The sequence below is a fragment of the Symphodus melops genome (genome assembly GCF_947650265.1).
Source record: "Symphodus melops genome assembly, chromosome: 1".
NCBI classification, from domain to species: domain Eukaryota; kingdom Metazoa; phylum Chordata; class Actinopteri; order Labriformes; family Labridae; genus Symphodus; species Symphodus melops.
Genome location: NC_136691.1, coordinates 7,749,767 through 7,766,127, shown reverse-complemented (window position 1 = coordinate 7,766,127; position 16,361 = coordinate 7,749,767). Strand labels below are relative to the sequence as shown.

Genomic DNA, 16,361 nt, shown 5'->3' with positions numbered 1-16,361 from the left:
TGACACCATGGTCATTGAACTAGCATCTTGGTAGATGGCTGCATTGACTGTGGACTTCAGGAGACACGATGGACCAACACCAGATATATCTACCCAAAGCGTCACTGAATGTGGGAACTTGACACTAAACTTCAAGCAACGTGGATTCTGTGCCTCTCCACTTGTCCTCCAGACTCTGGGACCTTTTATTTCCAAATGACATGCCAAAATGTACTTTCATATGGAAAGAGGACTTTGAACCATTCAGCAACATCTGTTGGTCTACTGTGTTTTCTGAAGTCCAGAGTCAACACGGCAATCTACCAGGAAATATTAGAGCACTTTGTGCTTCCTTCTGCTTGACAAGTACTGTGGAGATGCTTATTTAATTTTTCAAGCAAGACTTGCCAAATGTACCAAAAGCTAGTTCAATGACCATGGTGTTACGGTGATTCATTGGCCAGCAAATGTGCTTGACCTGAGCCACTGGGATGAATCATTTATTGGCAAGTTAATCTACATAAGGAATTTGTCTTGGTTCCAAAGAAAATGAGGCTAAAGTTCTTAAATATCAATATGAGAAGCAATTGGCAATATATACAACAAGAAATAAATTATAAAGAAAAAACACTAAATGTACAAAGGCTGCATGAGAGAAAATAAATGTAAAGTCCAGTGAATGTTAATCAGCCAATCAGCCTTCAAATTATTGTGATGTTTTCAGACTGGGGGGCTCATGAGTCTGTCATGTAGGAAGAGGGGGAGGGCTGGGACATTGTTCATGAGGCTGATCAGCTGAGGGGAAGAACCTGCTCTAGTGGCGAGTGGTTTTGGTCCTGATAGACCGCAGTCTCTTAGCAGAGCGGAGGGTCTCAACACCAGACCCTGCAGATGACCTGAAGGCTGCTATCAAATTAACCTGGGCTTCCATAACACCTGAGCATTGCCACGCTGCATTAATGCAGTAAGTCATGCAAATAGAAGCCCAAAAAAAAATATTTAGTGCATAGAAATTAACATACTTTTCAGAAATCTGTAATTTCTGTTTAAAATATACTTTTATTTATTGATATGCAATATTCTAATTTTCCTAGACACTGAATTTGGGGTTTTCATTATCCACAATCATCAAATTGAAAGAAATAAAATGATTGAATTATTCACTCAACAGGTATGTGTAATGAATCTACTGTAAATGTATGGTTTTTACTTTCTGAAATGATAGACAAAAAAACTTGAACTTTTTCACTATATTCTAATATTTAGAGAGATACCTATATGAGATGTTTATATGGTTCCAAATGACATTCAAAGAAAAGTAATTTATCATTCATGAGAACTGGCACACATCTGCATCCAGAGTCCTTTTAAACTGGAATAAATTAATTTGTAAAAATTACATTTGCTTGACATTTTCAGGAAAATGGGTATTTTTACTTATTGATAAGTAATTGCATTGGGTCTGTCAGTAATGATTGATTACCTTTAAGGGATCGGCTCTACATGCATGCAAGATCAATGGTTAAGTCATTTACAATATGTACAAAGGTTGAAGGTGAGTAGCTGTAGTGAATGTCTTTATATGATCTGAGATTTTGAATTATTCTGTTCCGCTCTTTTGAGAGCAGTTTCTAAACAGACAACAAATCTAAAAAGAATAGGTCAGAGTAACATTTCCCTCCTTAAGAAGCTTGACTATATAGTGTATAGAGTATGTGCTTTTAAACCTTGACAATATTGGGCTTGTAACTTGAGTTCCTTAAAAGAGCCTTTACTTAATGTGCATCAGTTTCATGAGCTCAAAGCGCTCAAATGATACATTGTGGTCGGTTAAGTGAAAATTTATTGCCATGTGAAATATCTGCCCCTAACTGAAAACCAATTTAAGGGAATTTCATTGATTCAGGCTGATGCTGTATCTGCTGTTTTCTGTAGCATTAAGACTGTCCAGGATACTCTCCACCTTGGAGTTTGACCAAAGTAGTCTCCAATAGGGTGCAGGTTTGGCCTCTTTGTGAGAGGATTCATCCCCATGTGTAGAGGCTTTATTCAAAAGTTTGAGTCTAACCCTTAGTTTTCGGCATCTCATCCCCCAACCTCGTCTCCCTGCAATCTTTGAAAAGAATAACTTAAGAAAACTGGATAATTCAGTCATGGGATCTAATTTTATTGAAATAAGTAATAGTTCCTTTTGATATTACTATGAATGAATGAGAAGAAGCACTATTTTCATCAGTGCAATATTTATTACCCCACCAGTTTAGACAACAAAGATAGCCCCAAATAACCACAATTGACAAAGTCAGTAGTGGGTGTTTCCACAATGACAGCGGTGTCTTGGTGTCAGTGGAGTCACCTGCAACGGTCGTCTGGCAGTTAAGCCAAAGTGGTGGAGTCAGTTGTGAATGGTTTGGTCTGGAAGCCCTTGTACCCCTCACTTCTCGTAAACAAGCCTGCAGCTGTGTGGCAGTAGGATAACAGTGTCTGAGTGCATAGTACTGGTCATCATTACGATCCATCACTCGTGGGGCTCCACTCCTGGGTCTGTCACAAACACTGACAGTACTTCGGTGTCTTACTGCAAGTCTGCTGATGACACCAAGTTCCTGAGCAACATCTGACTGCCTGCTACTGACCTGCAGGCCAGGTCTGTTAAGTGACGTCATGTGTTCATGGCTGCTTGAATGATGAACTGGGAATGATTTACTGACTATCAGCTTTTTATAACCCCATGCGAGCACTGCCAAGGCAGTGAACCCCCAACCGCCCTACTACGCAGCCCCACTGATGCATGTCCACAGGTCCCGTTTGTGCATGATTCAAGCCTGTGTGTGAGAAGCACATGTTTAATGTTAGTGCAAGTTGGTACCAAGGTATTGCTGGTAAATCTGTGTTCTCCCCTGTGAGGGGTTGTCTTTTCTGTCAACATGTCAAAAGAATCCCAACATCAAGATTACTGTTTAAGTGCAACCGTTAATTTAAAAAGTGGCAAAAAAACTGACTTTTTTTTTTAACAAAGTACTTGTCAGATTTGAAGTCTTTGCACACATCTTCATGTAGGTCAAGTATTTTGGTTTAATGTTTCAGGAGCTTGCCTCCCCAACCTCCCTGCACCACCCAGCAGGACCATCTCAGACGTAAAGTTTCTCTCCTTAGAAAAGCTACTCATTGACCCGATGCTTCAGTATCAACATTTAAGGTTCAAGGTGAAGTATAGCATTTTGAACTTCTTACAGCATCAGTAGACTTGGCTTTGTTCTGCATTTATAACATTTTCATTGACTAAGCCCCATGTAGATACTGTAAGATGTCACCCTCTAAATCTGACCCTTCCCCACTCTTGTTTCTGGCAATCCATTGTCCCAGCTCTAAAATAAACAATTACATACATCTATTGCATTTATTAATTAAAGACTTCCCATGGTATTTTCAAGTAAACAATGCAAGATTGAATTCTGTTAAAAATCATTTATTGGCATTTGTTAAGTCAGAGTTATGGGTCCTGATGACACATGGTGCACGTCTTCAGAAACTGAACGCCTTTGGCCTGTGAAGCAAAAGAAAAACAAAACATTTTTAGCCACTTGCCAAATAAGTTTTTCCCCCACTTCAATCACAGAACACCATTTCCTACCTTTAATTTTGTTTTCCTGGTTTGAACACAGTCCAGCACAAACTCCACCCTGAGGATTTGTGGCATCACAGATCACCACGTCACAGTGGACAAAAACCTTAAAGGGCAAGTAAGAGATATTCAAACCGTTAACCGTTTTAGAGCCATGTGTCCCATTTCTGCAGCATTGAACAGTTTATATCAAATTACCAGGGGGCTCAGAGTTTCTGTGTCTTCAGAGAACGCAAACATGCTGACCTCAAACCGCTTAAAGTGAGAGGGATACTGAACTCTGTCATCAGGGAAAACAGGATGGAAGATAAACTGGTATGGATCTGCTGGGTTTGGACAGCTGAAGGGGGACATAAAAGTCAACGTTAGGCACTTTGATAAAAAAAAAAAAAAAAAAAAAAAAAAGTAAACATCCTGCCTTTTTGCTTTATGACGATGTATAATTTTATTAACCAAACTGACAGAAAATGTACTTTTTAAAGTAAGTTATTCTCTAGAAGTATTCTTTAAATAAAGCTACAGTCTCTTGTGCCCACAGTCGTGCACACCTGCACCAGAATTCATTGCACTCCAGCTTCTGCAAGTGTGAAACGTAACCTCGTCCTAATCTTAGATTAAATATAAAGTATTTTGTCAAGGTGCAACATCCTGTCATAGTTACCCGTTTATGATGAGGTTCCATCTTGGTTGGGACATCCTGTCTTCATCTAGCGTAGCCCAGCAGTTCTCAAGCTCCACAGATACTTTGGAGTTTGTTGACCTCATTAGTTGCACCTCAAAATACAGCGGTTGCTGCAGATACTTTGCTACAGGATAATCCTCCATGCTGTGAAACCTGCTGTATGAGTTGTCTGAGTAAAAAGTGCATGTTAATCTGAATAACTGTCAAGGGTTTGGACAGACCTGTAAAATAATCAGAAGTACATTCAATTCTCTTAAGTAACAAGTGACACCGATTTTTACAAGTCATATTACGATCAAATTTGTGGAATTGCCTCCTCACTTTTAAGAATATGGTCACCATTTTTAATGGTGGCTTGCTTTTGACACATGGAGCCCTCCAAAAACAGTCACCATGAGATAAATAATAGATGCTTATCTATGCCCATTTTCAATAATGTCCAAGTTTTTGTTTACGTCTTCAAAGTTTAGGTGGAGTAAGAAACATTTTATCAAATAAAACCTTCCCTTACCCGAAGCAAGTCTCATTTCCAGCTTTAGCTCTCCTTTTGCATTTTCAGTGAACTGCTCACTCCTGCGAGGTCTGGGATTCAAGGCCACAGCGTGGGTTTTGTTGATGTCATAGTAACAAGAAACCTTCAATCTGAGAAACATATTTGACTTAGATTCCATGTGATGTAGCAGCAACATTGAACACAGACCCGTTTCACAAGGATCAGACAATCAGGGCAGAATTACTTATTTTGTTGAACCCAATGTACTCCAACTTTGTTAATTACATTCATCTGGTTTAAATTTGGAGTTGCTTTTGCAACTTAAACAGCGTTGCGTTTTAAAGCGAGTGCAAGTTTTTAAAGATCACTTTTGTTCTATGAGTGTACCCTCCCAAGATCCTAAAGAATCTAGCAAAACCTTACAAACTGAAAAGTTAGTCCATCTCCAGCTTTGCTATCCATGAAAGGACAAAAAGAGAATCTTTAAAAAAAAAAAAAAAAACCTTCTGAAAACAGTTCATCTTAGAATTAAAGAATACATACAGAAACTCCAGGTCTTCAGTCTTCGAAAGTTCATCTGGCAGAGAGATTTCATTCTCATACAGCATCTTATTGGGCAAAAACTACCAAAAAAACCCAAAAACTAGTTAAATGTGAAAGTCTCGTGAGATCAAGCGGCATCAAAAACATTTATAAATACACTTTACCTTTCTGGTTGTCCCACAAGAGTTTGCAGTGAAGACAAAATAAGCGTAGCGGTCGTCGCTGAAGACAGGACCACAGGTGGGGTCGTTGAGTGTGAGCAGACTAGGGTTCAGACTGGGAACAGACTCCAGTTTGACAGCCCAGGCTGCAATTGTTCCATTAGGAAAACACTCTGAAAGACAACAAGACAAGTGTCATTATCAAGCGTTTGTTAACCCAGAATAAGCGTTCTCTACTGACTAACAAACCTGTTAGCGGGGAAATGCTATTGCAAGCCATTGAGAATTCTCCGATGTTTTGGCCGGTTTCTGGGTTACTCAAAACCACATCAAGTCTGTTCCCGAGGGTCGATGACTGAAGAGACTAAAGGGGTACGGAAAACACAAGATAAGGGAATTACATTCATCTACAAAATTAAAACTAAAGAAATGCTTGCCCATCAAGACAGAATGCGAGCACCTCAAACACAACATTAGGGGAGAAGAAGGGCACAGCAAAGCTGAAGTGAGTCTCATTCCGTGTGAAGTTATACTGCTGAGCCAGTTGAGGGGTTAAAATCTGGTTTCCCACAATGGTCTGAAAGCTGGAGGTCCCATATTTAACCAAGATGTAGAAGCTCTGATAGTCACAGGCACCAGAAATGGAAGGAGCAACTGCAGAGGAATACATACAATTTATGGACAGTCAGGATTGTGAAGAAGCCTAAATTCAAGTCTATTGTTGCAAATATTATTCCTTGACCTGCTGGGGACCATTTGGTCATGAATAAAACAGCAAAAGCACAAACCGTTGTCCACTAATTTGGCCTCCAGATGAGCAGTGTGAGAAAAGGGTGTATACTGTGGCAGGCACACCAGGCCTAAGGTCATGTGTAGATTGTACAAAGTTGTCCCCATTTCTCTCTGGTGGAAATGGACAGGTTTAGATTCAAGTTAAAAAATAAATTAATTTCATTTTCAAGATTTGGAATGATACCTACCTTTTGAAGCACAACACGGTCTGTGAAAGGCACCTCTAGAATAAAGACCTTGGAGCTGCTGTTGGGAGACATCTCCAACACCTTAATGCTTCTGGCATGGCAGTCGGCCACAGAGAGAACCTCAGAGGGGAAGGTAATGTTCATTAAAGCCACATCAGGGGAAAAGGGCCCGAGCACCACTTTAAAAAGCCGCTCCTCAGGGACAGTGTCTGTGGGGAAGAAGGACAAGAGAAATTAAGGCAGCTTGCGTTTAAATATCAGAAACAAAAGAAATTAAGACTCACTGTCGATGACTTGTGGAGGGCGATACGGTAGTTGTGTTGTTATGGGAAGAAGGACTTTGTAACGAGTGTCCTCATGAGTGGAGCCTTCGGTCCAAAGCATCTCTATCATCGGCTCAATCGTGTAGGATGTGAGGCACCGGTCATCCTCAACACGACTCTGCAAAATTAAAGAGCCTATGTAAGTGGGTTTAACTGAAGGATCTCATGTTAAAAACACATTTACAAACCAACGGTCAGGGCTAATTTCCTTTTAATTCTTCACTATAGTTTTTTTATTCATATTTAGTAAACTACCGATTTTGTATTGTAAATATAATTAAGCGTCCTGAAGCAGTCGCGGTGCAGATTTGTTCTCAACTGTTAGTCTACTAAAGCTTTAAAGACAATTTTAATTTATTTTTAACCTTTGACAGTCGGGTAATTCAACAAGTATTTCTTTGTGCCACCAACCTGAAAGTAGCCACCTACAGCACCAATTGGGATTTCAACAATGACGTAAATGTCATTGACTGTCAGAGTGTAATGTCTGGCAGCCATCTCAGCAGCGTCCAGCCGTTGACCATTAACACCCATGTGGACCTCCAACAGAAACGGACTCGAGGAAAGCAAAGGGTCAATGTGCTTCGGCAGGAACCAGCTGATCGTGTTTGGGGAATAGGACACACTTCCTACACACAAATGATTCATGTTAGTTTTCGTTCTTGCTTACAGGCATTTAATAGGAGCTATGACTGTCAGCAGTGAGCAACAAACTATTTGCTATAAAGTTAGCATCATTTTTTTTGAGCAAGTGTAGGGTTGCCCTACCCTGGATCTGGGCTACTACCAAGTTAGCATTTTTTTTTGCTTAGCCATCAACCCGCTTGGGCCACCACATGAGTCTTCTGAGTAAATACAACAAGCTACCATTTCAAGGTACATTTCTTGCAAAGACGCAATGTGAATCTTCCTCTTTTGAGGCAAATAACAGTTCAAAGATACTTGAGTCAGCATATTAAAATGAGTAGATTTAGGGACAGCAAACGCAATAGCATATTCAGTGTTGCTAAAAATGCTCATTACCCTCCAGTATTGGACAAGCAGCCGTGACGGGGAGTTGAGTCAGCAGCCCCTTATTTTTAGACGTGGTTGACGCTTTGAGAACAGTCATGGGCACGCCTGCAACCTGTGTGGCAAAAGTTACACGTCTGTTTTTAAGTTAAAGAAAAAAAAAAGTAGCATACTGTGGGAACAATACGTTCGTAGGTTTGATCAAATATTTAAGGGTTGCCTCCCGATGTATGCAACGCATCCAACTGGATTTCAGACAAATAATTCAATCTAAAAAAAGTTAGTTTGATCTAAATCAAATATTTTACTGGCTGCAAGCGTAAGCAAGTAGTGAGTTATGTAATGGACTGCAGATGTAAACTAGCTCTGAGCTAACTCTGGTGCACTACATCAAATGGCAACATTTATGTTTAATATTGTACATTGTCCCTTTACAAATAAAAGTTGATAAAAAATAAATAGTTCCCCCAGAGTCAGCCTAAGAGGAAGTTTGAAATGTTACCACAGTGCACTTACATTCTGGGTATACGTTTCAGGGGTAGTCTTTGGACTTCTGAAGAACAACCTTGTAGGGGTGTTTTCTGCCCAGTAACCCTGTCTTTGTGCATCACCCACTTTCATGATCCTCTCCTCAGGAGTGAAGAACATAACTGACACGACATTTGGTCTCGTCTTCTGGGAAAGTAGAGTATGCTATCATATACAGAAAATAAAATGACTCAAAAATATAAAGAGGCTAAAATGAGTCATCCAACCTCAGTAGCTTGTCGAGGATCACCAAACTTTGACTTGTCCTTGTTGGCGGGATGTTTAGGTAGGACATAATCATTTGGAGCTGCCCTTTTCACAGACACCTAGAAAGGAGGCCGCACTGTAAGTAATAGTCAATCTCCCACCATCTTCTCTGCACTGACAGCAAATACACCAGCCTTGACGCTCAAAAGGGACATAAAACAACTTATCATATAGACTAGAACATGACCCTTGAGAGGCCTGCTGTCTTCACTTGCCTGCATATAGTTAGAGTCACAGAAAATTTCCCTGGAGGCCCAGGTAGTATAGACACAGGTTTCAGACACATGGTACACCTCATCTTCAGCCATCTGGTTCCCATGTACATGAAGGAGTAATTTTATTGTGTAAGTTCTGTCTTCCTACAAGCACACAAGAGTAGAGAAATTACTACTACATTTAAAAAAATATAAAATAAAAATCACTTCCACCACTATGAAATATCTAGTTTTTGTTACCGATTTTTCAGCAAAACAGTTCAGAAGGGAGGCATAAATCCTGGTGGTTCCGAGCCGGTTTACTGTCATACTGAAGCCACACACAGTGGCTAAACTTGGGTCAAGAAAGGTGACAGTGTCATCTGAAGAACAGAAGAGGAAAGTTAAGAAAATGTAAACGTGAAGGAAACATTGAATTTAGAATTGTTAGCTTACTAATGACAGCTGCAACGTCGAGAGCATTTCCTTGAAGTGGACCAATATCCACACGCATGACATTTCCCAAGCATTGTGAGCGGACATCTGGGATTAAAAGTTTATAGTAGTTTAGAGGTGGCTAACAATCTATACAACTCTGTAATCAATTGGTCAAAACCTTACTTCTCGACAGCCCTTTTTGAGCATTGACAATTACCACTGCAATCAGGAGAACAAACAACCTGAAAAAGAATCAGTTTAGAGATAGCATAAAACATTAAATAAATAATTTCAGTGTAAGCAAAGGACAACAACTACAAACCCCAATCCAACAAATCGACCCATGGCTCACAAGGTGGAACACTTCCGCCTCAAAGTCCTTTGCTTTTTCACTTTTATTTGTAGTTTGAAGTGGCAATTAACTCTGTAGGCCAACCCTTCAGGCAGGCTGAGGGAGCACACACAGGTGGATCACATTAGAGCCTGATCAGGATCATTGTGCAGACTTGTGTCTTGTAATCAGACCTGAAACATTCTGAGCGGATAATAATCTCTTGAAATAGGTGGTGGAATAAAACATGTTTAAATAAAAATCAATCATTTTCAACATGGGGTTTTTGTTTTGTTCCTGAAAATCCCTAAAATGGTCAAAACTGAAAAACAAAATTGATAATGTCACATGGAAGAGCTAAAAAAACAGAAAGGTGTATATCTGGAGAGTTGAGAGCGTGATACAAAATATATGTAGATCAATACAAATAATCCTCCTGCCCTGCCATCAAATGACATCACCACCTTCACCTATTATGAAGATTGTAAGTCTCTGAACTGTGGCTATGTGAGCCTGTTTGGATTTAAGATACTGCAGGTATTTTTCACACCATTTAAAGAAAATCAGCAATTCTTGTCAAATGAAAACCTGGAAATAAGTGCACACTCTTTGGATAATATTTTGCTAATTCTATTCAATTTGTTGAACAAAATTCATAACTCTTTACATGATATCTGTCTCTTATTGCTCCCATCGATACCAGTTCAAATTCCTTGTGTGAAAAATGACACCCTGTTTTTGATTATTTTTCTTGATAATGACTTTTAGTGTGGAGCAATTTAACATCAAAATGTTTTTACAAAGCTTTACTGCATTACAATGACACACGATCATGACCAGCTTGTAGTTTATGCAGTAAGTGCAAATTTAACACAAATTTGTAATTCACAAAATGACGAAAACCATGTCAACAAGCTGTGAAGTTAAAGGTCCTTCCTTGAGTCAGTTGTTAACTTTGTCTGTGAACCTTGCATGCTGAAGTGCAAAACATTTCATTGTAATTTATTACATTTATATTCTGTGTTGAAAGGAAGCATCAAGGTGTGTTTATGCTGCCACATAAAAGAAAAGAAGACACCTACATCAAAGGGGGAATACAAATCCTCCGCACTGTTAGAGAGCTAAATGCTGTAAACCACACATCTGGAAGATACTGAAAATGTTTCTATTGGAAAAATAAAACAATGGATGGTACAAAAGGACATGTTTGATGCACTACGAACTGAGACCTATAACAGTCTCTTAGATTCCCACTATAAAGGTATGATGTACATTTCCCTCTGCTGCTAAATACAGTGTTAATGCCTGACTTGGCAGTCAGCCTTCCAGCAGTGCTCTCTCTCTTTAACAGATTGAAATGTCGGAGTGTGATTTTTACTTACTTCCTTCCGGCGTGCAGACGCGCTGTGGTTCACTGCTTTCGTTGCACCACTTAAATGTATATAAAAACCTGGTGCAATTTTGCTTTAAATATTTAAAAGGAATTACATTATTGCAGGTGCACTTCTTACTTAAGTAAAGTAGGCTGCCTGTAAATAATTCGCTGAACTTAAGTTAAACAAAATAAATACAGCTTTCTCTCAGGATATTACCATTATAAAACCTCTTGATAATAATTAAACAGTAAATCCTTGCAGGTTTTTCCAACAGTCTCTCCCCTCCCTCTGCTCTCCACCCTCCTCACTCGCCCCTCCCTTCCCCTGTAAAAGGAAACAAACTGCCAGAGCTCCGCGCTCCCTCCTCTAGCTCCTCTTGTCCCATCTGTGAGGCTGCAGCACTGCTCTCCCTCCCTCCACCACCGACCTGCTCTGTGAGAGGTTTACTCACAATGTTAGAAATAAACCAGCCGGATAAAAGTTAGTTTAATGGGAAGAAAAGCTCCAAGTAAAGGTAAGTGACATGACTTAAAAGTAAATGACTAGTTTTTAAATATGGTTTGGTTTAAGAAGTAATCAGATGAAATCAAGAAAAGTCAGTCAGAGTGCTTGCAAAACAGCACATTGTATTGTATTTCTAGGAGTGTGAGTAACAACAAAAACAAAACTGAAATCTGCACATGATGGAAAACAATTTCTAAAGATTGCTTGAAATGATGTAAGGGTTCAGTTTCAACTTGTTGCCTTTGATTTCCTTTAGTGTTTGTGTAGTCCCTTCTGTAATTTGATTCCTCTGCTAATAATCCTGCACTGGAGCCCTCAAAGAAGTGACAGTATCTCACGCTTCTTCACTCACTCCAGCTCAAGCCATTTCCTGTGTGTGCTTTATTGATTTTGCTTTCCTTCAGAGGACTAATGTGTTCTACAAACAATGCAGTCAAATGTGTCTTTATCTCTGGGAATAAATATACCAATTATAGTCCTCGATAAAAATGTGTGATTAATTTTTTTTGTCATAAAGTCGATAAAATTGTCGGCCTTCATTTGTAGTTGTGATGTCTCTGTATCATTAGGACCATGGGGTATGGGCAATTCCTCCACCGGCGGGGCAACGAGGAAGACCAGGTCCACCTAAATGTGGGAGGGGTACGACATGAAGTGGATCAAGACATGCTGCTCCGTTTCCCCCACACACGCTTGGCTCGTCTGCTGCACTGTCGAAGCGAGGCGGCGATCCTCGAGCTGTGTGACGACTACAGCCCGGCAGAGAAGGAGTACTACTTTGACCGCAATCCACGAGTTTTCCTCTGTGTGCTCAACTTCTACTACACGGGTCAAATCCACATGATGGAGGAGCTGTGCGTCTTCTCCTTCAGCCAAGAGATTGAGTACTGGGGTATCCATGAGCTGCACTTGAGCTCCTGCTGTAGCAACTGGTACCACGAAAGGAAAGAGTACATCGAGGACAAAGACTGGGAGATCCAAAGTGACGACCAGCAGCCACCGAGTTTGGGCTCTTCATTTGAGGAGCTCTCTGCTCTAGATAAAGACCTGGTTAAGTTCAAAGGTGCCTGGTGTGCTGACGTGAGGAGCTACATTTGGCTCCGACTGGAGGATCCAGGCCACTCGACATCTTCAAAGATCATTGCTGTGGCCTCCCTCAGCGTGGTGTTGACCTCTATCATTGCTATGTGTGTCCACAGCATGCCTGAGTTCCAACGCTTGGATGAAAACGAGAGACCCATCGAGGATCCAGTCCTTGTCATTCTTGAGGAAATCTGTATCGCTTGTTTCTCTGCAGAGTTCATCATCAGGCTAATTGTTGCTCCCTCTCGGAGAAAGTTCCTGGGAAACCCCTTAAACGTCATTGATGTGGCTTCCATTTTGCCATTTTACGTCACTTTAGCTCTAGAAACAGCCGACGAGGAGGCCGCTGAAGAGAACGAGGACTTACAAAATGTGGGGAAGGTGGTACAGGTTCTGCGCCTTATGAGGGTTCTTCGAATCCTCAAACTGGCTCGCCACTCCATTGGACTGCGAGCACTGGGTGCAACTGTGCGCCACAGTTACCAGGAGGTGGGTCTGCTCCTGCTTTTCCTCTCGGTGGGGATTTCAATCTTTTCTGCCCTGATCTACTTTGCTGAGAAGGAAGAGGAAAGCACAGATTTGGGGACCATCCCTTCAGGCTGGTGGTGGGCGACAATAACCATGACCACAGTCGGCTATGGTGACACATGCCCGGTGACGCTAGCGGGGAAGATTGTGGCCACTTTGTGTATCGTCTGTGGACTATTAGTGGTAGCTCTACCCATTTCTATCATTTTCAATAAGTTCTCAAAGTATTATCAAAGGAATAAAGCTATGGAGGAAAAGTGTATTGCTAAACCTGAGAGAAAAGACCCTGAACTCCCTTATTATAACATCAGAGAACTGTTCACAGGAAGCGTGTACCCGTTCATTGGAGGAATCGCCTTCAGGAACAGTGAGAGCAGCGCAGGAGACGACACAGATGCCTCCAGTCTCCAGGACGTAGAAGTGTATGATAATGACACTTGTGAAAATGGGGCTGCAAAATGAGCTACCCCTTTATGACTGTAGGTCACTTGGTGCCTCTCAGGGCAGAGTGCTCCATAACTGACTCTGCCTCCCTGCACTGTCTTCCTCCTGTAACATGACAGAGAAACCATGGCTATGAATTTCTTTTTTTTAATCTATTTGGGAATAGCTTGCGAAACATACCCCCATCGCTTAAACCTGGAAAAATTACAAGATTTATCTGAACCTTGCTTAGAGGTTTCGAAAGCCCATTTTCTGCTTGAGCAAACAGCGATGATGCATGTAGGCCATAATGTTAATGTTTTTCAAAGTAATGTCCTCTATTGATTTGCCTGCTTGCTGAAAGTTCAGACCAACAGTTCGACAGATGCAAATGTCTTCAATGATAACAACAGTTATCGACAGTTTGATACTGAAATATTGCATTATATATCTCTGAGCTGGTTGATTTCACACAGGCTGCATGAACAAAAATGGATGCAATTGTTCTGTAAAATTATGCAGTTTTATTGATGTTGATGGAGAGAGACGACAAACTCTCTCAGAACACTTTTGAAATCGCTGGTTTGCCAGGTTATTGTTGTTCGTTCAGACGGTTGTTTTGGCATGCTGGGGGACTCCTGTGGGGTAATTCATGTGGACATGAAATAAAACTCAGCGAATCAGAAGAAACATGCCTCCCATTTGTGACAAGGCATACGGAAGGTTGTTTTAACAGCTCATTCAAAGAACCATCCAGTTGAGGTTCATTCCTTTTATTTCGTTGTCTCGTGCCGTGGCAATGCAAATTTTCAACACTTCCCCCCCTAATGTGACTTCAAAAAATCTAACGTTGTGAAATTGTGGCAGTAACTTTCCTCACTCTTGTCTGTTCCAGAAAGTATTGATTTCCTGTCAGCTATTATAACATGCGCTTGGATTAGCTGCTGTTCTCTACCGGAGCAAGAGATGTAAAAGATCTTTTCTCTGCAGGGGACTCAAAGGTGTTGACCAAAAGCAGTTGACTAGAAACATCTACAATCACAATAAGCCCTCCAAAATGTTACTTGAAGACAATTTTTCTCACATTGGATTTGTAGTTTAGGTTTTCAACTGGTTGAATTTCTACCTAATGTTAACAGATAAGAGCATTGCTTCCTGATAATTAGCTAATTGTTCGAAATGAGTTTCAATTTCTTGGCTTCTTGTTTGAGGTTTGAATCACTCAGGATATATTAACATAGTGCTTAGTCCACACTTTATTTTTTTGTTTTTGTCAGCTGCTATTTAATGTCATGACAAATTCTCAGTATTGGCATGCAATGATTTTCAATAAATAATGAAATCGATAATGTATAAAAATGCAAACCATGCATAGATATGTTAGGGTGGGTTTGCAGAAGAAGTGCATTTGAGAAGTGCATCTCAAAGGTCAATGTCTATTTGGCCCAATGCCTGTCCCAAAAATACTGCATAATTCATTGGGACATTAATCAAGTGAGGTCACCTAAAAAGGGAAAAATCACTCATTTGTTTAATTGCTAATAAGGGGTCAAGAGTTTGTTCACTCTTTAAGGGCTAAAGAGACAAAACGTTTTTTAAGGGAAGGTGAGGCTGAGCTGAAATATGAGTGGAAAAAAAAAACAGGAAAAAGTGATGTCTATGTGCCATGAAATAATACTAGATGTTCATGATGATCGTAAGTGCTGCTGTACTGACACTTTGATTTATGCTGTTGTAATAGGACATCTAAATAACTTTAAACCAATAAAAACATCATTTAATAAATGCTGTCAAAAATATTTTTTTTTACAATGTGTGAGGTATGATTGGTTTAAAACTTCAATTGATTTGCTTGGGGCAAATCTTGCATCTTTATTCGATGTTTGTGAACAGCTTTCTGTCAGCAACAGATAGAGATAGTTTTACGTTCCTGAACATTACTTTGAGCCTTACGGGTTCAGGCCTGAGTTCCACTGAAGTATTTTGATATCAATATTTATCACTTGCTGCCAGCAAGAAGACATCGACATGATTGACCTTTTGTCAGGATGTTTTATTTTCAACATAAACTGCCACAGCCGGTGTCTCTCATATGACTTGTGAAAAGTTAAGTGTTTTAAAAAAGTACGTTTAGTCGCTTCAGTTGAGTTAGCAACTGCTACTGAGTTAGCAATATATTGCTGCATGTCTATCTCAGAAGAGAGGGTTTTAGAAACAAAATCTAACCTTTTCCTTAAAAGCAACAACATTGATATAGCCGATCATAAAGTGGCCATTATACATGAAATAAATGACATTGGTCAGGTGGTTTTTATTGTATCGAGAGAAAAAAAAGCCAATTACCTGTAAAGGTCAAGGTGGACGTGTTGGCAGAAATAGTGAGAGTTGTTCTTCAAACTCCCCCCGTAGGCAATTTTTCCCTTTGATTAAGGAACAACCTTCATTGCATTACGGCTGAGGTGAACTTGCTTGCTACGATACTTCTACTGCTGGTCAAAAAAGTCTTAATCCAAGCTGATTGGATGTAGTGGAGCGTGAAACCACAAAGATAAAAGGTGTCACTGAACAATCGAGTTTCTGTCAGAAACACTGTGGTAAGTTTAAGAAAAAAATCTATAGATTTTTAGTCTCTTTCGGATTTACTACGTCATTGCTGCCTGTCCATATGTTTTTAGGATGAAATAAGTGGTTTGGGTTCAGAATAAAGACTGTGATGTTTCTCAGTTTAGTGTTGTCAGAAAGTGAAAAGCTACTTCTGGCGTTTGATGGCTATAACTCAAAGTCACCGTAGCAGACAATGGAGGGAGCTCAAACATGGTGGGCTTTACACTAATCCATACGTACTGTTCTGGTAGAGCCTACTTCAAGTTCCTGAAGACAGAACATAAATCT

The 16,361-nt window shown here is 40.2% G+C and overlaps 3 protein-coding genes across 4 annotated transcripts; 1 reads left to right on the top strand and 2 right to left on the bottom strand.

Moving 5' to 3' along the window:
• Nucleotides 1-3,427: 3,427 nt before the first annotated feature.
• LOC306829742 (uncharacterized protein) lies at nucleotides 3,428-8,639 on the bottom strand. 2 transcript variants are annotated; one of them, XM_079352891.1, is made up of 16 exons: nucleotides 8,553-8,639; nucleotides 8,314-8,472; nucleotides 7,810-7,912; nucleotides 7,198-7,415; nucleotides 6,748-6,904; nucleotides 6,464-6,672; nucleotides 6,272-6,386; nucleotides 5,944-6,137; nucleotides 5,733-5,847; nucleotides 5,487-5,656; nucleotides 5,323-5,402; nucleotides 4,798-4,928; nucleotides 4,266-4,455; nucleotides 3,803-3,944; nucleotides 3,614-3,710; nucleotides 3,428-3,526 (listed from the first exon to the last, which is right to left on the bottom strand). In XM_079352891.1, the coding sequence occupies exons 2-16, from the start codon at nucleotides 8,443-8,445 to the stop codon at nucleotides 3,462-3,464; spliced, it is 2,118 nt and encodes a 705-aa protein (XP_079209017.1). In that variant the 5' UTR covers nucleotides 8,446-8,472; nucleotides 8,553-8,639; the 3' UTR covers nucleotides 3,428-3,461. The 2 variants fall into 2 exon arrangements, with proteins under 2 accessions (XP_079209017.1, XP_079209018.1); XM_079352892.1 differs by having other exon boundaries at nucleotides 8,314-8,469; nucleotides 8,553-8,638.
• Nucleotides 8,640-8,681: 42 nt separating this feature from the next.
• LOC306829759 (uncharacterized protein) lies at nucleotides 8,682-9,648 on the bottom strand (the record flags this gene model as incomplete). The annotated part of the gene is made up of 5 exons (XM_079352912.1): nucleotides 9,547-9,648; nucleotides 9,408-9,466; nucleotides 9,243-9,329; nucleotides 9,048-9,169; nucleotides 8,682-8,951 (listed from the first exon to the last, which is right to left on the bottom strand). The coding sequence occupies exons 1-5, from the start codon at nucleotides 9,567-9,569 to the stop codon at nucleotides 8,682-8,684; spliced, it is 561 nt and encodes a 186-aa protein (XP_079209038.1). The 5' UTR covers nucleotides 9,570-9,648.
• Nucleotides 9,649-11,277: 1,629 nt separating this feature from the next.
• Nucleotides 11,278-13,748, top strand: LOC306824554 (delayed-rectifier potassium channel regulatory subunit KCNS3-like). The gene is made up of 2 exons (XM_079344733.1): nucleotides 11,278-11,445; nucleotides 12,005-13,748. The coding sequence occupies exon 2, from the start codon at nucleotides 12,009-12,011 to the stop codon at nucleotides 13,506-13,508; it is 1,500 nt and encodes a 499-aa protein (XP_079200859.1). The 5' UTR covers nucleotides 11,278-11,445; nucleotides 12,005-12,008; the 3' UTR covers nucleotides 13,509-13,748.
• The last annotated feature ends 2,613 nt before the right edge of the window (nucleotides 13,749-16,361 follow it).

Excerpts from the sequence above, each read along its gene's own strand:
- LOC306829742 (XM_079352891.1), bottom strand. The coding sequence starts at position 8,445 with ATGTTCTTCACTCCTGAGGAGAGGATCATGAAAGTGGGTGATGCACAA. Across the intron at positions 3,711-3,802 it reads CAGAAACTCTGAGCCCCCTG|GTTTTTGTCCACTGTGACGT; the intron begins GTAATTTGATAT and ends TTGCCCTTTAAG. Across the intron at positions 3,527-3,613 it reads CCAGGAAAACAAAATTAAAG|GCCAAAGGCGTTCAGTTTCT; the intron begins GTAGGAAATGGT and ends TTTGCTTCACAG.
- LOC306824554 (XM_079344733.1), top strand. The coding sequence starts at position 12,009 with ATGGGGTATGGGCAATTCCTCCACCGGCGGGGCAACGAGGAAGACCAG.